Source organism: Sinocyclocheilus anshuiensis, unplaced genomic scaffold (assembly GCF_001515605.1).
Source record: "Sinocyclocheilus anshuiensis isolate Anshui unplaced genomic scaffold, SAMN03320099.WGS_v1.1 scaffold524, whole genome shotgun sequence".
Taxonomy (NCBI): domain Eukaryota; kingdom Metazoa; phylum Chordata; class Actinopteri; order Cypriniformes; family Cyprinidae; genus Sinocyclocheilus; species Sinocyclocheilus anshuiensis.
The window spans coordinates 2,303,225-2,324,695 of record NW_015555703.1 but is presented as its reverse complement, the minus strand read 5'-3'; the positions used below and the strand labels follow the sequence as shown (position 1 = coordinate 2,324,695).

The following is a 21,471-nucleotide window of genomic DNA, read 5'->3' as shown; positions in this document are numbered from 1 at the left end:
CATACAGTTTATGATCACAACAACAACAACAACCTCTGTCAGGCATCTACATTGTCATCTGAGGAGATTACAAAGATTAAACGAGTGTTTTTTTTAACTCTAAAACATAAAATGTGGAGTTATCTGCTTTTGCCAAAAAACGACTGTTGGAGTTATCTGCTTTTGCTATAAAACTGACTTTTCCAGGTTTTAAGTGCTATAATCAGGTTCCCCGTGCATCTACCAACCAAGGAAACGTGAAAAAGATTAACCCAGTAACTTTGTTTTAGTAAGCCTTTTCTGCAAGCGTCTGAGAAAACCAGCAAGTCTGATTTCGCTCCCTTGGTGACGTGGCAAAGGGATCTCATTATAATATTACCGCCCCTTAATCTGTAAGTTTCCACCCATGGCGCCGTCATTTTGATTTTGTAAGCGACAACGGTGTACCATTTCTAATGCCATGGCGAATGTTTGAGCAAAACATGCTAACTGTTCAGTCTTTGGCTTCACAGCAGCACGATAAACATGATAATCAGAACCAAAACAGATGTTTTTAGCAGGTCCGAGCTGTAATGGCGCAGCTCTATTCTGGAAAAGGGGGCGGGGAGCAGCAGCTCATTTGCATTTAAAGACACAGGCCCGAAAAACTGTGTTTCTGCTTCCACTCAAAATAGGCATTTTCAAAATGATATAATAAATTATCTGAGGAGTATTTTGAGCTGAAACTTCACAGACACATTCTGGGGACACCAGAGACTTATATTACATATTGTAAAAAGAGGCATAATATGTCTCCTTTAATCAAAACAACCCAACTGCAGTTTGATTGATATTACTTGGAATGCGCAATAAAAAACGTGATTTCTGTTATCGGTTTTTGCAAATGAACTCCTCATTTGTAGAACACAATGACAATTTTATAGTAAAATATGCAGTTATTACACAAGCTAGAATAGGGATGAAATACAAAAAAGAATTGCTTCTTCAGCTGTAGTCTTATGATGTCTCAAAGTTATGATGTCTCAAGTGATCAGGTGAACTTTGGCGACTCGTTAACTTCTGAATTTTGCTCTAATAGATACATGCACTAATGAAATACAACATCAATGTGCACATGGGCAAACATAAAAAAAAAACAATGAACAATGAACAAAAACTAGTCTTGACTATGCTAGACTATTATTTCCTGTTATAAAATACATCCTTCCTGTCAGAAACTGATGAGTGATCTGGAAGAGAAAGAGAAAGAGCTGAATAAACTGAAGGCAAAGGTGGACAACCTCCTGAGGACCCAACACCCAGCATCTGATAAGATACAGGTGAGGAAACATCTTCACGCTCAACTTACAAACTCTGTGAAAACTCTCATTAATGCTCTGGAGGTGAGTAATACCTCAGATCATGAGCTTTTTACAATAATTTACATTGTTGTATTAGGGATCCAAACATGATCTTTTGATGTTTCTTACTTACTTTGGAGCAACCGGTCTATATATACGATGGTTTATAATTTTGTCTGGTTCTTTCAGGCTTATATGGACACACTGCAAACCCAGTGGAGCTGGTTACTGCAGATCACCAAGTGCATCCACGTTCACCTGAAGGAGAATGCTGCTTACAGCCAAGTAAGGGTTTGGTCGTTTGGTGTAGATAAAGGAATCTGTGCTTTAGAATGAAAACAGTTGCTCTTAGCTGAGGGATCTGATGCTATTTCTTGTGGTGATGATGAAATAAATGTACTGTATTGCTCTAAGGAAGAGTAAGCGATTCTCAAAAAGTGTTTTTGAAAATATAATCATTGTCGCAGGTGAAAAGTCTGAAGCTTGGTATTTCAGTATCATTGAGATACTATTTAGTATGATTGAGATACTAGATTTTATTAATATTTTTTAATTGAAAAAAAATGTATTTAAAGTTTTAGTAATTTTGTTATGTTTTTGTCATTCGTTTCATACATATATTAATTTAATTTCATATAAATTATATAAATTATAATATTAATTTTGTTTCAGTGTTAGTTTATTTTAGTACATCAAGTTAAACCAAATTAAAATGAGAAATGTTGCTGGCAACTTGCTGAAATTAAAATGTTTTTATATTTTATTTTATTTCAAGTAATGCATTTTTTATGCTATAATAAGTCATTTTTATGCTAAAAGTGTTCAAATGGATTTAGATATTGCTCAGTTTTGTTCCGAGCAAGAGTAAACAATTCTTAGAAAGCATCAATGAAGATAAGATTGGTTGCCTTTTAAAAAGACAAATGATTGATTTAGTCTTTAAAGGTGCTGCAAATAATGCCTTTTTATTCACACAATATCGTTTGGACTTGGAATATATCATGCACAAGGCGTATGGATTATTTTATGATCCTTATAGTATATGGTGAGCTTGTGTCTGAAACTTGAAAGCCTCAGTCCCCTTTTATTGTAATTGCATGGAAGAGAGCAACCAGTACTTTCTTCAAAATTTCTCTTTTTGTGTTCTATGGAATAAACAAATTCTTATGGGTTTGGACACGAAGGGGAGTAAATGATGACAGAAGTTTTATTTTTGTTATTATTCTTTTGTAGTTCTTCAAGGAGGCCAATGAGACGTACAGCAGACTGCAGAAAGACCACGAGAGCATCCGTAAGAAGTTCACCTGTGACAAGAACACACCTCTGGAGAATCTGACAGAAATGCTCAAAAACCTGGAGGTGCGACAAAATTTAAAAAAATCAAATATGTAGCATATGACGTCCTATAATGTCATTTCTTATGTACGTATGACGTGACTGCACTTTGCAAATCACTGTGTGCGCACAAAATGTTCCCATTCATCTTGTAAATAATTGTGCCTGTATGTGTGTGTAGAAAGAGAAAGACAGGATCATGGAGAGTAAGAGGCAGGTTCAGACGCTGGTCAGCAAGTCCAAGAGCATCGTGTGTCTGAAGCCTCGTAACCCAGAGGAGAAGAGCAGTGGCCCGGTCATCGTCAAAGCCCTGTGTGACTTCAAACAGGACCAGGTCAGTCACTCTCACATACGCACTGATGTCCTCTTTATATTCTTTGTCATATCTGAATGATCTATATATATAGTGAAGGACTTGTTGTGATTTCCCAAGCATGTTAGTTTGAACGTTCAGCTAGGGTTGGAAACTGAGAAATGTCTATTTTCATAATAGATGAATGAAAAGTCTTCCATCGGTGCACAACTAGCTTCACTTTTAAGTTACATAATGTCTTTTAAGTAAAAAAAAACAAACAAACTGTACAGTAATAAATTACAAATATGTGACCGCTCATCAGTAGATTTCTATATTAATGTGCCATTGCAGTGTTGATTTATGATGGCATTATAATCAGCAAAGCTGTCTACTCTAACAGCCACTTTGTTGCAAATCAACATTTTTTTAACTTTAGTAATAAATAGTGCTGTCAAACGATTAATCGCGATTAATCGCATCCGAAATAAAAGTTTTTGTTTACATAATATATGTGTGTGTGTGTGTGTTGTGTATATTTATTATGTATATATAAATACACACACACACAGCATATATTTTGAAAATATTTACACGTATATATTTATATTCATATAATTTATATCATATATAAATATATTTAATATATAAACGCAACATATTTTTCTTAAATATATACATGCATGTGTGTGTATTTATATATACATAATAAATATACACAACACACACACACACACATATATTATGTAAACAAAAACTTTTATTTTGGATGCGATTAATCGCGATTAATCGTTTGACAGCACTAGTAATAAAACGTGACGTATAATTTAAAAGACTTTTCATTACTAAGATTTAATACACTGTAAAATGATTTTCATTTGGCATTGTCAGCAAGTGATTTCTCATCAGGCACCAAACAGAGGACACATACAACACTGTTTTAGTCAATGGAATGACTTAAATTCCATTTAAGTCCATTTAAATGTTGATTTTTTTGCACTGTCTTGGCATTCATTGTGGACAGCAAAGTAAGAATTTCATTGCTCAGGGAAACTTGTTTTCCTCACTGGGCATATGACAATAAACGCTTTGAATCCTTGAATCCTTAAGAAATAGGAGGACAGTTGAAGAGACACATCTGTTATTAAACATGATCGTCAGTCCCAAACGCTGACTTTGTTAAAGGGACAGTTCACCCAAAAAATTAACTCACCCTCACGTTGTTCCAAACCCTTAAGACTTTGGTTCATCTTCATAACGCAAATTAAGATATTTTTATTGAAACCTGAGAGTTTCTGTTCCTCCATTGAAAGTTCAGGTAACCAAAATTAAGAAGATCCAAAAAGGTCATAAAGGAGTTGTTAATATGAAACAAATTATTTAATGCGAGTCATGCGAATAGACAGTCGCTTTTTATTATATAAATAAAAGCCTAAATTAAATTTATTAATTTGAACAGTGATCAACCCTAGGGTTGCAAAGGGGTGGAACATTTTCGGAAACTTTCCAAAAATCCCTGGAATATTCCAAAAAATCCAGGAATGTTTTCGAAATTTCTGGAATGTTTTCGAAATTTACTGGAATTTTTTCCCCCTTTTTGCAACCATAATCGACACACATAGAGCACATCACAATGGTAAATGAGCTTCTGTGTTTTCCATATGTGATGAGCTCCATGTATGTGTGCTTAAAAGCCTAAATTAAATATGTTTATCATGTAAAGCGATCATATCTCTTCGTAAGACTTGTATAAAGCCCCTCGATTCCTTTTTTAAGATGCCTTTATAACCTTTTTGGATCTTCTATGTTTTGGTTACCTGGACTTTCAATGGAGGGACTGAAACCTCTCAGACTTAATTTGTTTCGAGGATTAACTAAAGTCTAATGGATTTGAAATGACACGAGTGTGAGTAAATAATAACAGTATTTTCATTTTTGGGTGAACTATCCCTTTAACATAGCCATTGATTTAATATCAATGTGGTTGTTGCTACCTCAGTTTTTAGGGAGTAAATGTGCTTCTAGACGATGTTTGAAAGTTTGTGATTTTACCACTTCTCATGTTGGGATGAATCTCTTTGTTATATTGCTCATTTGTAAATGAAGAAATGTAAATGCATTTCTCTCTCTTGTAATTTACCAAACTCCCTTAAGCACAAAGGTTAATTGTTTCAGGTGTAATTTAAAGCTAGAACTACATTCTCCAGAAGCAGGATGTAAACATACAGTGCATGTATTTCTGCAAAACGGTATGAAACACTGAAACGCAGTTTGGTTGTTACAGAAGGGCATTCTGAAAGGGAATGAAGGAATCCTGAAAGACAACTCTCAGCGCAGTAAGTGGCACGTGACTGGACCTGGAGGACTGGAAATGCTCATCCCATCAGTATGTCTGTTCATCCCACCACCAAACCCTCTGAGCATCGGTCTGGCACACAAGTACGACAAAAACACACATGCACACAGATCCTAGAGCAGCCGGTAGTGTCATAGTAAAGACATGCACTGATTAACTGACTGCTTGACAGGAACGAGCAGTACTATGAAGCCATCATGTCCATCTGGAGTCAGCTGTACATCAACATCAAGAGTCTGATCTCCTGGCAGTACTGCATGAAGGACATCCAATACATCAACTCCCTCACACTCTCAATGGTATGAATTGATTGGATCAACCTTTTACTCAATGCCTAATATGCTTTTTGACTTAGAATTACTTAAAAAGTCTCCATCTCTTAGATCATTCTTTGCTTCTCGTTCCCTGTCTGTTTTAGCTCTCACAAATGCGTCCTGAAGAGTATCGCAACATTATTAAGAACCTGGAGCTCCACTACCAGGAGTTCATGCGGAACTGTCTCGGCTCTGAGATGTTTAGCGATGAAGTAAAGAGAAAGATGGAGATGCAGTACGCAGGAGCTCAGTCCCATTATGACCGGCTGGTGATCCAGCTGCCCAACTATAGTAAGACACGCGAACACCGCATCCAGTCACATCATATTATAATCAATACACATGAATGTAGTGTTACAAGTCATCTTGGCATGGAATATCAAGCCAGCGTTGCAGAGATTCAGATTCATTAATCCACAGATTGGGTCTGTAGAAGAGTTCATCTCTGATTTACCATCAAAATATGATTAGAAAAAATAATGCAGAGTCTTTGAAACAACTAAAATGGTCAATTCATTGATTCCCTATTTTCTATACAAATGTCAGTCTCCTGAAATAATCTTTTCACTTAATTCACAAATTAACAAGTGACATAATTTATTACTTCATGCCTACATCTGCCTGAATCTGCAAACTGAAGCTGGATGCATGGAAATGAACCCATCTACAGTTCATAACACTCAGTGTTAAACTTCACTGAAATTTAGCAGACCTTTGGATCACACATCTGTCTTTTTTCTTAGTTCAGGCCAGGGTTATTATAATTAACAAAAACTGAAAGTAAAATTAAAACCATAAAAAAAAAACATTCATTACTGAAATAACATGAAAAAAAAAAGTATAAAGATATACAGGTGCATCTCAATAAATTAGAATGTCGTGGAAAAGTTCATTTGTTGAATTACTGAAATAAATGAACTTTTCCACAACATTCTAATTTATTGAGATGCACCTGTATATATATAAACTACTAAAAATGACAAAAACACACAACAAAATGAATAAAACATGAACTAAAATGAAATGGAATATATATATAAAAAAATAAATAAACATAATATAAAAATTATAATTATAAAAAATACAAAATATGATATAGATTCAAAATATTAATAAAAACTATAATAGTATCTCAGTGATACTAGAATAACAGTGGCGCAGGTACTAAAACTATTGATGTACTTTTAAACAAGAATTAAAATAGAGACCGGACATATTTCCGTATGAAGTGCCACTGTTCTGCTGTTTAGCTCCATTTATAAACACTTGACAATTACAGGAAGGATGTTTGATTAGAGATTAAGGTTTAAAGCTGTCCATGCCTGCTTTAGGATAGCATTCCTTCATTTACTGTTTTACAGAAGAACCAACCTAACTATTGTGTCTTTGTTTTGTTTGTCTTCTAGGGGAGAGTGCGAACATAAGAACAGAAGTGAGGAGGGAGGAGACAGATGGGAAGCTGGTGGTGACCAATGGGAAGCTGGTGAGCTCAGGGCTGAATGTGAGCTCAGGGCTGAATGTGAGTTTCATGTCAGATCTGAGTGCTCTCAGACGCAGGGTGGAGGCGGCGGAGACGGGCTTGATCCAGCACCTCCACGTGCCTCTGAAGGAGAACGGCGTACAGGAGTGCTCCCAAAGACTCGTGCTGCTGCAGGTACAATCAAACACATGGCACTGCCAATGGCATTAGTCTGTTAGAACAACTAGTGATGTATTGCCGATATATCAGATTTCTGCATTGCTTACTCATAAACACAGTCGGACTAAAATGAAAAGTCTCTCATCATTTACTCACCCTCAAAATATTTCAAATCTGTGTTAGTTTCTTTCTTTTGCTAAACACAAAAGAAGATATTTTGAATAATGTGGGTTACCGAGCAGTTGACGGTAGCCATTGACTTCAGTGGTATGGAAAAAAATACTATGGAAGTCAATGGCTACCGTCAGCTGTTTGGTGTCCAACATTCTTCAAAATATCTTCTTTTGTGTTTAACAGAAGAAAGAAACTCGTACAGGTTTAGAACAACTTGAGGGTGCGTAAATGATGACAGAATTTACATTTTTTACAAAATTCAAACCCCATGTTTTACATGGCGATAAAAGGAAACTGCAGCATATTCAGGGGCTGGTCTGTGATTTATCCCACCATCCACGGCCGAATTTCCTACAGTTTTTTTTTTTGTTGACAAACTCCAAGGTCATGTAGCAATTTAATTGGTTTACAAGAAGGTATCAGTTGAAAAATCATTTGTAAATCATTTTTGGCCACTACCACTTTATATAGCGACTAAACACTGAATTTCAAAAAGTTTGTCTTCACAAATATCCAGCATTTAGATGCTCATGTGAAGTGAATTACAAGGGCTAGAAACATTGAAAAATATTAAAGAGTTTTGTTTGAGGCTCTTAGTTTAACGTAAAAGTCATTAACATTGAAAAGATGTTTTCACATGTTTACCTACGAGACATGGGTAGAGTATCTTTTTCCTTTTGACACTTTGCCAAAATATACTTCTAGAATAAAAAATCTGAATATAGTACAGAATAATAGTGTGGAAAACATTGACCTGGAGAGTGAGAATAATAGAAAGAAAATGTGTTTTCAACACTTTTTGAGGGAGGATTATTATGGCAGCTTTGATGGATTGTATATTATATTAAAGTGCAGTTTTTTATAGCAGTCTATTAATAGTGGTAGTGTTTTTGGTTTTGCCGAATCAAGGGGACTGTGATTAAATACAGTTTTCGTTTTCACCCCATCTTGACAATCTCTTGATACATATGTGACCCTGGAGCACAAAAGCAGTCTTAAGTCGCTGGGGTATATTTGTAGCAATAGCCAACAATACATTGTATGGGTCAAAATTATTGATTTTTCTTTTATGCCAAAAATCATTAGGATTTTAAGTAAAGATCATGTTCCATGAAGATATTTTGTAAATTTCCTACAGTAAATATACCAAAACTTAATTTTAGATTAGTAATATGCATTGCTAAGAACTTCATTTGGCGATTTTCTCAATATTTAGATTTTTTTGCACCCTCAGATTCCAGATTTTCAAATAGTTGTATCTCGGCCAAATATTGTCCGATCCTAACAAACCATACATCAATGGAAAGATTATTTATTCAGCTTTCAGATGATGTATACATCTCAATTTCGAAAAATTTACCCTTATGACTGGTTTCGTGGTCCTGGGTCACATATGAGTTTTTAATTTGATCAGTAAATTTGCCTAATGATCTGAATCTGGTCTGTATTTTCAGGGTGTGCATCGTGATCTGGACTCCATCCGGGACGAGTACCTGCGTCTGAGGGAGAAGATTTTGAGAGAGCTGGAAGGAAGCACTAATGCAGAACAGACCCGCTACCTGCGCTCTGAGCTGGACCACATCAACCAGAAACTGGGCAGCCTGCAAGGCATCTCCACTGCATATATCCAGAGGCAAGAACACTTCAAACCACCAATACTGCATTTATTATGTTTTTGATTTTGCTCTCTTCCTAAACCTGCTGAAATGTCTGAAACGAGACACATAAATCACATAGAGTTCAGCATGGTTACTCTTTTATTTTCAACAGTCCACTTTAGTCGTTCTACTAACTATAAGTAACTTTGCGATTTCATGTCAGCTAACTCATTCCTTTGCATCTACATGTCAACTAACTCTCATTAGAGTATTGTTAGACTGTTAGTTTAGGGTTAGGATTAGTAGAAGTTGACGTGTGTTGGGAACCATCAAAATAAAGTGTGAGCAGATATTAAGCAGACAGTTTGTTAATATTCTAATGACTGCTAGTTCACACGTGGTTGCAGAGTTACTTACAGTTATTAGAAAGTCTAAAGTGGAACATCAAAATAACATGTTGTCTTAATGGTGTTATACTCAATATGCCATTACACTCCCATCTTGCTGTACCCAAAATGCATGTTGAAATGGATTAGGTCCAGAAAGCACCAGTATGAACATACAAAAATCTGAGAGTCCATTACTGCTAAAGTGGACAAAATAAGGATTTGAGTTCTCTTTCAGGCACAGGGACAGCATGAACCTAAAGAACTGGGTCTTTTTTCACCAGATTCGCTTTTTTGAACCACTTCAGGGGTCTGATTTTGGTTAAAGTGCCCATAATATGCTCATTTATTTCTGGGGTCTGCTAGAATACTTTTGCATGTTTTAAAGATCAAAAAACATTATTTTTCTCATGTTTAGACATTGCTGCAGCACCTCTTTTCATGTCTCTTTAAAGCCCGCCTTCATGAAAAGGTCTGCTCTGATTGGTCAGCTGGCCCAGTCTGTTGTGATTGGTCAACCAATTAGAGCGTGTCGGAAATATAAAGCAACTTACCATAATTGGGTTTCATCTCCAGAGGCTGTATTAGCAGCTGTAAACAGTATTATATCTATGGTGACTATAGCATTGGTTAGGGTTAGGATTAGCATTGGTAAAGAAGTCAAATGTTTTTTGCCCTTGCAGTGTGAATAAAAACTGCGTTTCCTTGACATATACAATCTAAGAACATATATAAGGAAACATTAAAAAAATGGACTATCTTTCTCATTAACCAATGAATGGCTTACTTATAGTTGTTTGTGTACAGCAAGGTGTGACAGGAGAAGGTATTAGTATGAGAATTCATTAGCAGTGATCTTCTCACAGTGTTTTCATGGGGATTTATTTGTCTGTGTTTCCAGGCTCTCTGCTCTTCAGGCTCTGCTCCAGCACCTCCTGCAGGCTGAGGACATCGTTAAAGTCCATGAGGCTCGTCTGACAGAAAAAGAGACGACTTCTCTTGATCTGAACGAAGTGGAAAAGTACCACATGACTCTCAAGGTGAACTTAATTTTTATTAGTTTAAATATCTGAACTTTTAATATGAACCCTTGTCTTTTTTTAACCAGGTACATAATATGTGTGTGTGTCTGGGTTGTTATAGTTAACTAAAACTAAAACTCAAACTAAAATTAAAACCATTAAAAAATTACTTTACGTATACTGAAATAAAATACAATGTATAAAACTTTTTATTTGAGCTAGTTGCCAAAGCAAAAATTCTCATTTTAATTTAGTTTAACTTGATGTACTAAACTAACTAAAACTAAAACAGATAAAAATTAAATAAAAAAAACAATAGACATTTATTTTTTATTTATTTCTCTTTAAATAACTACTAAAAATGACAAAAACACACAATTATTAAAACTAAAATGAAAACGTAAAAAAAAAACAGATTTAAAATATTAATAAAAACTACAATAATATCTCAGTGATACTAAAATAACACTGGTGTGTGTGTGTAGGTGAGATCATTTTGAGTCATTTCGACCCTGAAGCATATTTTGAGTTTTATGCACTGAATGAAAAATGAACATCTCTAATTTGTGCTCATAGGATTATTGTTTGCAATATACAATAAATGGTGGGTTTCATAAAATAATGTTTTTGAAAAATGCCTCTAAAGATTCTAAACTAGTTTCAGTCATATTAGGAGATTATTCAAGCATACATGAAATAATTAGGTTAAATACAAATATAATACAGTGCAATAAGAAACTATTCAGACCCCTTCATTTTTTTCACATTTGTGACCCTGGACCACAAAACCAGTCATAAGGGTCAATTTTTCAAAATTGAGAGCTGAATAAATAAGCTAAATAAGCCACTTATTATAAATAATAAATAAGCCACTAGATACAACTATTTGAAAATCTGAAATCTGAGGGTGCAAAAAAATCTAAATATTGAGAAAATCATCTTTAAAGTTGTCCAAATGAAGTTCTTAGCAATGCATATTACTGGAACATTATCTTTATGTAATGTCCTAATGATTTCTAGCATAAAAGAAAAATCAATAATTTTGACCCATACAATGTATTTTTGGCTATTGCTACAAATATGCCCCAGCGACTTAACACTGCTTTTGTGCTCCAGGGTCACATTTTATTAAGTTGCAGCCTTAAAGGGACAGCCAGTGTTATAGTCGAGACCAGCTCATTTAAGTCCGAGTCAAGACTAAGACTAGAAGAAAGTTCGAAGAAGTGTCTGACTGTTATTCAGTCAGTGTAAATATGTTTTTCCATATGGGTGAATGAAGCCTGTTTTTGCACCATCGTCACAAAAAAATTCCGATTTTTTTGTCCACAAATGGCTCATTGCGACTTCCAACTCAAAATGATTGAGCGTGTCAGATATATATATTTCTGTTTGATTGTGGTGTCTGGTGCCATGCAGACCATGAAAGCAGAGCTGGAGCAGAAGAAAGGTGTTTTGAAGGCTATGGAGACTGAGCTGTCCAAGGCTGTGCACTGGAACAGTCAAATAGACAAATCTTTCCACCAGTGTGATGTTGACCTGTCCAGATACTCCGAGCTCGTTGGACAGATGACTGACCGCTGGCGCCGAATTGTGACTCAGATTGATAGCAGGTATGGAAAAATAATTTCCACATGCACTTTCGGGATACACAATGACAAGTGCTGTATCATCACCATAATTAACTATATTCAATTTTTCTTGCTTGTTTGTTTGTCAGGGTATGGGACCTGGAGAAACAGGAGAAACAGCTGAATCACTACAAGCAAACCAACTCCATGATAAACAGATGGATTCAGGAAACACGTCAGCGCCAAGATGCCCTCCAGATTACTAAATTCAACAGTCTGGACAGTTTGATGGACCAACTGAACCAGCAAAAAGTCAGTCCAATACACTCCCAATAAAATACTCACATCTGGTCAAATGTTATTAAATCTGATATAAAGTCTAGTGGGGTGCTTGCCTAGACAGATGAAATTATCACATTGACAAGATCATGACAAGATCACCTTTCAAAAGGTATTAATATGTACTTTTAAGGTACTAATATGCACCCTTTAGGGGTAAATAAAGTACAAAGGCGTACCTTTTTCAAAGGTATCACCCCGGTGACAGCTTTTGTACCTTTTTTTCTGATAGCGTGCAACGGAGGCACTTTTCACCAAAGGTATGAAAATATACCGTACAGCCAAACTGACTCCATTACAGTCACCGATTCTAATACCACTTCAGTAAAAGTCTTAAAGTATCTGATTTAACAGTACTTCAGTATTTTACTTTTACTGGACGTAGGCTCAAAGATGCACTAGAGAAATGCCAGTGAAAAGCAAGAAACAGTTGATTTGTGAGGAGAGTAATCACGTTTATTTTCCAAAACTGAACACCTTGATATCGCATTAAATTAAGGTCGACACAGCAGCCACTTAAACGCTTAAAGTCTCAGTTAAGCTCAAGTTCTCAAAACAACATGTAGTGTACATTTTGTAATATGCATTTTTTGTACTTACTTTTCTCATCTGAATTTAAGGAAGCTCTGCTTCTGTTTCTTAACTTGCTTGTAAATGGTATGAAAGAAAAGTAATTTCATATTACTAAGTCGGTTCTCTTTTGCTGTCATGGAGCATCAGACCCTATGACAGTAAGAAGAATTTCCAACAAAGTGTATGTAAAAAAGGCCTTTTGAGCAAGTATCATAGGCTGTCTGCTGCTATGGTTCAGATCTGGTTGCTCTTCTTCGCTCAGTAATGAAATGCAATAATGGAACCGAAACATGTCAGTAGTACAATTTAACTGATACATTCTGATTAAGAAAGTGAATTTTGGATATGGGTAGAGCTTGGATAAAATATTTAATTGAGAAAAATATGTTGTCAATGAAAAGGCGCTGTATTCTGAGATAAAAGGAAAGAAAGAAAAAGTGGATGATGTGGTCAAAGATGCAGACACGTGTGCTGCCTCCATAAAGGTGAGACTCGTATTTCTTTATTTGATCATTACAAGTATATACAAATGATGCAAAAGGCTCAGTTCTCAGATAACTCTTTTCGCAGGACTATGAGCTCCAGCTGGCATCCTACAGTGCAGGACTGGAGACGCTGCTCAACATTCCCATCAAGAGGACTATGCTGCAGTCTCCTTCCACTGAACTGAGGCAGGAGGTAATCATATTACATCCAAGAGGGGAAAAAATTAATTTACATCACAGTTGACATGATTTATATTATTTTGAGTGTATGAGTAAATTTTCTATCTTCACTGACTTATAACTGTTTCACTAAAGGCGGCAGAGTTGCAGTCACACTACATAGAGCTCTTGACACGTTCAAGCGACTACTACAAATTCCTCGGGGAAATGATGAAAAACATGGAGGAGTTAAAGGTAAAAGTTGTGTCTGATGTGTATATAGTTAGCTAAAACTGAAACTAAAATTAAAACCATTAAAAAATATGTTTTATATATATATATATATATATATATATTAAAAAATACACAACAAAATTAATAAAACTTTAACTAAAATTAAAATTAAAAAGGAAAATGTACAAATAAAAATAATTTTTATTTAAAATATGAATAAAAACTATTAATATCTCTAATGATACTAAAATAACACTGTTTATGAGTTTAACAGGCAATAAGGTTGTCTGGGAATAATTTCTTTACATTTTCAAATAAATTTGTTTGAAGACTATAAATGTGATTTATAAGAATGCCAAAAGCAAGACACAAGAATGCTAAGAATACTACAACAATTCCTAACATAGTACCAATTTTGTCACAGTGCTAGTTTCAGTTCACCTTGTTTAGGACACTAAAGATTAGTCACTACATAGTCAAGTTATTATTACGCCAAAAACGGCGTAAAATGGTAAAACTCAACTGTTTAACTCTAGGAGAGTTGGAAAATGAGCCTATTTTCCAAAATAGTGGAGTGTTCCTTTAACAGGTTTAGGATTAAAGCTGAATATTAGGGCTACACTTTATTTTGATGGTCCCCTTTAGAAATTCTGTTGATTATTAGTAACTTTGCAACTACATGTCAACTAACAGTCATTAGAGTATTGGTAGTGTATTAGTAAACTGTTAGGTTCGGATTAAGATTAGCAGAATAAGTTGACATTTACTTGCAAATTGACTTATAGTAAGTAGAATGTGTATTGGGGACCATCAAAATAAAGAGTTAGCAGATATTAAGCAGACTAATACTGTAGACACTAATACTGACACTAATACTGTAATGACTGATAGTTGACATGTATTTGCAAAGTAACTTACTGTATAATCAGCAGAATTTCTAAAGGGGACCATCAAAATAAAGTCTTACCGGTATTAGCAGTGCTGATAGATACCAAGTACAGTACATATAGGAAACAAAAAAGAAAGCACAATGTTCAAAATGCTTTCTTAAATGTGAGGATTTGTTATTCTTGTAAGTTACTACCACTAACTTACACTATTCAATATGTTTTTTTTTTAATTAGATGCGGAACACTAAAATTGACCTTTTGGAGGAAGAACTAAAACGTCTCAAGGACAACCTCAAAGATCAAACTCATAAAAACACGTCAATGGAGGATAGTCTGGCTCGCTATCGGCTGGAGCTGACCCAATCTAAAGAAGAGCTTCTGTCTATGGAGGAGATCAAGAGAACCCAGGCTAGACAATGCAGTACTACTCAGGAAAGCCTGGACAGCACCCAGAATCAGCTGAAGAACTTGCAAGATGAGGTGTCCCGCCTCACCTTTCTCATCGAGGAAGAGAAACGCAAACGCAGGCTGGCTGAGGACCGATACACCACCCAGCAGGAGGAGTATGAGCTCGCTGTCCGCAAGAGACAGAAAGAACTCGAGGAGCTCAGTTTGTCCAAAAGTCAGTTTGAAAGGGCCATCAAAGAAAAAGAGCGGGAGATTGAACGGCTGCAATTACAGCTGCAGGATGAGGCCTCCCGGCGCAATGCAGCAGAATTAGAGACCTCAAAGGTAAGAACACAGTTAAACCAGGACATTAATAGCCTAAAGCATACTTTTGAATCTGAGATCCACATCACCAAGACCAGTGTGCTCAAGGCAACACAGCAGAAGGAGGAGGAATCGACAACTCTAAGGTTTCAGCTGGATAGGTTAAACTCTGAGAAAAGAGACCTGGAAAAGGAACTTAGAAAGCTGCAGCTTTCGTTCTCCCAAGCGGAAGCGGCACGAAGGAAAGCAGAAGAGGACGCTCATCAGCAGAGGTCAACCGAGGGGAGCAGGTTCAAGAAGGAACTGGAGTCACAGATTCAGGTCATATTACGTCAAAAGGAAGAGACTGAAACGAGACACAGAGTGGAACTGACAGAGGCCAACAGAGCTGCTCAGGAAAAGGCCCGTGAGATTACCTTGTTGACCCAGAATCTACAAGACGAGACCAGGCGGAGGAAAGCCTTGGAGGTTGAGAATCAAAGTCTCAGACAGTCTCAGGCTGAACTACTCTCTAAGCACACTTCAACCAGTGAGACCATTAACAAGTTAAAGATCTCTGAGCAAGAGCTTCTCGTTATAAAGAGAGAGATGGCGACACAAAAGAACGAAAAGAGCACATTGGAACAGAATGCCATCAGGCTGCAGAGTCGCATCAGTGAACTGCAGGCAAAGGTGAACGAGTTGCAGGCTGAACTGGAAAAGGAGAAGAGGAGTAATCAGGATGAACTCACAAAGAGGAAAAGGATAGAAACCGAGCTGGAGAGGGTGAATCAGACGTGCCGTGAATACACCACTACCATCAACACTCTGCGGGTCCATCGAGAGCAGGAAAGTGCTTCTGGACGAAGGCATGAGCAGGAGCTTCGCAGTTTGAAAGATGAGTTGGAGAGAAGCCAGAAGGACTACAAAATCACAGTAGAGAATCTGAACAGAGTGAATGCCGAATTGAAGGCTTTGCAACAGCAGCTTCTGCGGGAACAAGCCCTTGTCCGTGAGGCCAATCAACGCAACGATTCCCTCTACAAGACTATAGAAGAGAAGAGTCGATTGCTAAATGAGAGCACCAGTGAGATCGAGAAGTTGCAGAGCCTCACCCAGAATCTCACCAAAGAGCATCTGCGGCTAGAGGAGGAACTGAGGACTGTGCGACTAGAGCGAGATGACGTGAAGAGAAGCCTGAGCACCATCGAGAGTGAAAGTGCTTCCCGATTGGCTGCCATTCAATTCCAGTTACAAACCAGCAATAACAGAGCACTGGAACTGCAGGAACTAATCAATGATCTGACTAAAGAGAGAGAAAATTTAAGGGTGGAAATTGCCCAAATCCAAAAGCAGTTCACGGAGGTATTTTTTTCGACATCAGTTGAATCAAAAATACATCACCAATTTAAGTTATATCAAAATGGCTTTGCTGGATAACACTGCTGCATAATGCTTTACCTTTGAAAGAACACTTTCTGCATAACACTGCACGGTTACACTCTTCCCACAAAAAGCTTTTTTAATACTTGCTTTGGTACAACAAATAATTTTTGTTTTATTCTAACCACGTTCAAATCAATATGGTGTTGGTGTTATAATTCTTTCATTTGTTAAATCCTCTAAATGAATTATAATCTGAAATAGTTTATCAATAAATTATCATTTCTCTTTTATGTTTACAGGCATCCATGATGATCCAGCGATCTGATGCCAACTACAAAGATATTGTGCAAGAGAGAGACAGTGTTCTAGTCAAACTGAAGCTGTTGCAACAAGACAAAGACAAGCAACAGCGCTCTGAAGAAGAGCTCCGGCGCATCAAGCTTTCCTTGGAATCTGAGATCAAACAGAAGCAACGTCTCCAGGACGAAATTGATAAAATTACCAAGGATTTCAAGTACTGGAAAAGCCAATATGAGTTAAAGGAGGGGCAGATCAGACAGAGTGAGGCAGATAGAGACAAAGTACAGAGAGACAGGACCTCTTTGCAGAGTGAGATCCAAAGATTGACTGCAGAGCTGAGGAGTCTGGAAGAACGCTTCAAGAATCGTCTTCAGAGCTCGAACAAGGAGATCTCAGAGCTCACTATGAAGAAGGAGTCTTTGGAAAGGGAATTGAGGATGTTGCAACAGCGTCCAGTTTCATCTTGTCGGTGTACACAAACCAGTCAGTCTGTCTCTGATAGTAGCTGTAAGAAACTGACAGTGAAAGGTCTCCGTGGTGAGGTCTCACTCACAGAGCTTGTAGACTCCAACTTGCTTGATCAGACAGATTTGGATAAAGTAAACCGAGGACAACTAACAGGCAAAGAAATTGAGGACAGACTCAGATCGTACCTAGGCGGCTCTGATTGCATCGCTGGTATCTTCGATGAGGCCAATGGTAGGGTCCTGCCCTTTTACCAGGCCATGAAAGAAGGTCTACTTCGGCGGGGAACCACCCTGGAGCTCCTGGAAGCTCAGGCTTCCTCTGGTTTCATAATCGATCCAGTCAACAATGTCTGCATGACAGTGGAAGAAGCATGGAGGAGAGCCCTTGTGGGAAAGGAGTTTAAAGACAAACTACTGTCTGCTGAGAAGGCTGTGACAGGATACAAAGATCCTGCAACAGGAAAGATCATCTCACTCTTTCAAGCTATTGAAAAAGAGATCATAGAGAAGGGTCATGGGATTAGACTGCTGGAAGCTCAGATAGCCAGTGGTGGCATCATTGATCCTAAAGGGAGTCATCGAATTGATGTGGAAGTGGCTTACAGGAAAGGTTACTTCGACCGTGAAATGAACGATATTTTGACTTACGAGGGTGATGATACCAAAGGTTTCTTTGATCCTAACACCCATGAAAACCTCACATATCTGCAGTTGAAAAAGAGGTGCATCAAAGATCCCAAGACTGGGCTTATCCTTTTGCCTTTGAAGGACAAGAAGACGCCAAAGCAAACAATGTCTCAAAAGAACACACTGCGCAAGAGGAGAGTGGTGATTGTAGACCCTGACACCGGCAAAGAGATGACTGTACGAGAAGCGTACCATCGAGAGTTAATTGATTATGACACGTTCCTAGAGCTTTCGGAACAAGAGTGTGAGTGGGAGGAGATCACTATCGAAACATCTGATGGCAGCAAGCGTTTACTTATTGTCGATCTCAAAACTGGAACCCAGTATGACATTCAAGAGTCCCTAGATAGGGGTGTTATTGATAGGCAAACCCTGGACAAGTACCGTGCCGGGACTCTGACAATCCACGAGTTTGCAGGTCTGATCACAAGTAAAAGCAGTAATTCTGAGCTTTCCATCTGCACCAGCAGTCCTGAGGATGTTGCTTCTTGCAGTAACCCAACACAGATGGCGCCATCATCTCCAACTGTCCGCAAACGTTTTTCTAGCGTATCCATTACGCTCTCCCCTCCATCTGATATTTTTGATGACCAGAGCCCCGTGGGAGCCATTTTTGATACTGAGACCCTTGAGAAGATAACCATCCCTGCGGCGCAGCGGCGTGGAATAGTGGACAACATCACTGCTCAGCGTCTCTTGGAAGCCCAGGTTTGCACAGGAGGGGTTGTCAATCCTGCGACTGGCCAGAGACTCTCTCTGAAAGATGCTGTACAGCAAAGCCTTATCGATGAAGACATGTCCATGAAGCTAAAACCAGCACAGAAGGCTTATGCCGGTTTTGAGGATGTGAAGACCAAGAGGAAACTTTCTGCTGCCGAGGCCATAAAGGAGAAATGGTTGCCTTACGAGGCAGGGCAGAGGTTTCTGGAGTTCCAGTACCTGACGGGTGGACTTGTAGAGCCAGAAACTGGTCGCCGGGTGAGCATTGAGGAGGCCATCCGAAGAGGATGGCTTGATGGCAAAGGGGCACAGAAGCTGCAGGATACGAGGAACTACATTAAGAACCTTACCTGTCCTAAAACCAAACTTAAAATCTCATACAAAGAGGCCATGGATAACTGCATGGTGGAGGAGAACAATGGGATGAAGATGCTCCAGGCTACTTCGATGTCTACCAAAGGCATAAGCAGCCCCTACAACGTGCTCTCGGGACCAAACTCTCGTACAGGATCCAGAGCAGGGTCTCGTACCGGCTCAAGAAGTGGATCACGCAGAGGCAGTGTTGACTACACCTCTTCGGTGTCTTACAGCTACAGCTCATCTTAATAATACAGTTAATTGTAATTACTATGCTTAGTATGTACAATTTACATTTAAAAATTATTTTCTATTCATGAGGATATAAGTATGGGTTTGGGATACAGAATGGAGATGAACTTATTTTACTAACGCTGATCAATTGTCTTGGGTGATTAAGATGTCTTTTAGATTATTAATGTCTTGGATAATTGATTATTTACACATGGGGAATCTTAGATTTATCATGACATTTAACAGTGTTTTAATTCGTGCTTATTTGGTTTATCCGGTATAGGAAATTGTTTTATAATATTTTCCTTTGCATGCTTTATTGACATTTTACATTGCATTTATTCATTTAGCAGACACTTCTGTCCAGAACAACTTACAAATAAGAAATGTAACAAGCAATTAATCACCAGCATTATCCATAGTTTAGAAAGCTAGATTAGGAAACAAGTACTTTTTTATTTGAAACATCTACTGACTTAGTATCAACATGAATCTACTAATTTCAAAGTGAAAATCTGATATTTTTTTGTCAGATTTGCTTTTAATGAATGAATATTTGATCTGATTGTTTATATGGAGCAATTTCAACAATAAAAACCATCAAATTTTTAACTACCATTCTCTCTGTTACTTATTACTACAATAGTCTACATTATTTTTGTATGACACCACATTTGAAATTTCCCCATTACTCTTTAACACATTTTCCATAGGCGTAATTTGCAGGTGTGACAGGTCCGTATCATTTTTTTTGTCAAAGTAAATTATGTCCACAACACTTATTAAAACCACTAAAAAATACAGAAAGCCCATTCAATTACATCGGTTGCAGCTATCCTGCAAGTCACCAGAAAATAAAAAAAGTGGGATTGAAAGCCAAGCTAATTATTATTGGACAAATTTCTAATGAATGCACAGCCACATGACAAAGTGGGCATACATCTGTCATTGCCGATACTGTACATTCAACAATCAGCATCCATGTGCAATTTAACAAAAGCATCAAAAAGGAAACCAGTAAACAACAATGACAAGTCAGATAATTAAAAACTATTAAAAAACAATGTGAAATCTTAGAGATCCCAACAATCGAGATCTCCGCTTCAGTGTCATGAGCACAAAGCGGCTTGCTTCTTGAGCAGATTAATGAGCAGATAAACACCGCAAAAGTTCAAATATGAACATGACATGAAGAAGATTATGACAACAGACATGAATAACAACATTATGAAAGCATGAATAACAAAATGAAACCGCACAGGATTACAAAGCCAGCAAAGGAAGACCATGGAACTATTAAGAATCAATTTCAATTTGTGTGCATCCATAAAATAGTAATCATCTAATTACATGCAATTATTTTAATTATGTATAGCGAGATTATCATGTTTTTGCACCTTTCATCATTAGTTTGCACCTTTAGTTTGTCTGAATCATCCTTACTACTAGGTATGTTGTCAACATATAGGTACAAGATATGTTAAAGGGGACATATGATGCTATTTTAAAGATCATTATTTTGTGTATTTGGTGTAACAGAATATGTTGACATGCTTTAATGTTCAAAAAACACATTATTTTTCAAATACTGTACATTATTGTAGGTCCTCTCTCAAACACGTAGTTTTCAACAAAGCCCCCTCCTTTGACAAGCGCAGTCTGCTCTGATTGGCCAGCTGACCCAGTGCATTGTGATTGGCCGAACACCACAAGCGAGCGTCAGCTTTCAAAGTAAATATCAAGACAGTTAATTAATAAATAAAAACTCCGCATTTGAACAGTCAATAGCAAATACTTGAACTAATAACAAAACATACTTACAGTCGCTGATTCAGAAGCGCCAGATTGTCATAGCAAAGTCGGAATTTACCCCCTTTTTTTTTTTTTTTTTAGAAATAGCCTTTGTGCACAGCCAGCCTTGTACTCTTCTAGGTTAAAAAAACTGTC

At 37.3% G+C, this 21,471-nt stretch overlaps 1 protein-coding gene across 2 annotated transcripts in view; it reads left to right on the top strand.

The window, feature by feature from the left end:
• The window catches only part of LOC107671686 (desmoplakin-like), a 29,429-nt gene extending 9,308 nt beyond the window's left edge, over window positions 1-20,121 (top strand). The window contains exons 8-24 of one of the 2 annotated variants that reach the window (XM_016464595.1): window positions 1,194-1,298; window positions 1,509-1,604; window positions 2,553-2,678; window positions 2,836-2,988; window positions 5,231-5,385; window positions 5,475-5,601; window positions 5,721-5,907; window positions 7,023-7,270; window positions 8,884-9,062; window positions 10,315-10,453; window positions 11,852-12,045; window positions 12,153-12,315; window positions 13,317-13,400; window positions 13,486-13,593; window positions 13,716-13,814; window positions 14,918-16,738; window positions 17,059-20,121. In XM_016464595.1, the coding sequence (XP_016320081.1) occupies window positions 1,194-1,298; window positions 1,509-1,604; window positions 2,553-2,678; window positions 2,836-2,988; window positions 5,231-5,385; window positions 5,475-5,601; window positions 5,721-5,907; window positions 7,023-7,270; window positions 8,884-9,062; window positions 10,315-10,453; window positions 11,852-12,045; window positions 12,153-12,315; window positions 13,317-13,400; window positions 13,486-13,593; window positions 13,716-13,814; window positions 14,918-16,738; window positions 17,059-19,539 (6,465 nt within the window). In that variant the 3' untranslated portion in view covers window positions 19,540-20,121. The remainder of the gene's footprint in view (window positions 1-1,193; window positions 1,299-1,508; window positions 1,605-2,552; window positions 2,679-2,835; window positions 2,989-5,230; window positions 5,386-5,474; window positions 5,602-5,720; window positions 5,908-7,022; window positions 7,271-8,883; window positions 9,063-10,314; window positions 10,454-11,851; window positions 12,046-12,152; window positions 12,316-13,316; window positions 13,401-13,485; window positions 13,594-13,715; window positions 13,815-14,917; window positions 16,739-17,058) is intronic. The other variant, XM_016464596.1, reaches the window with a different exon arrangement.
• The last annotated feature ends 1,350 nt before the right edge of the window (window positions 20,122-21,471 follow it).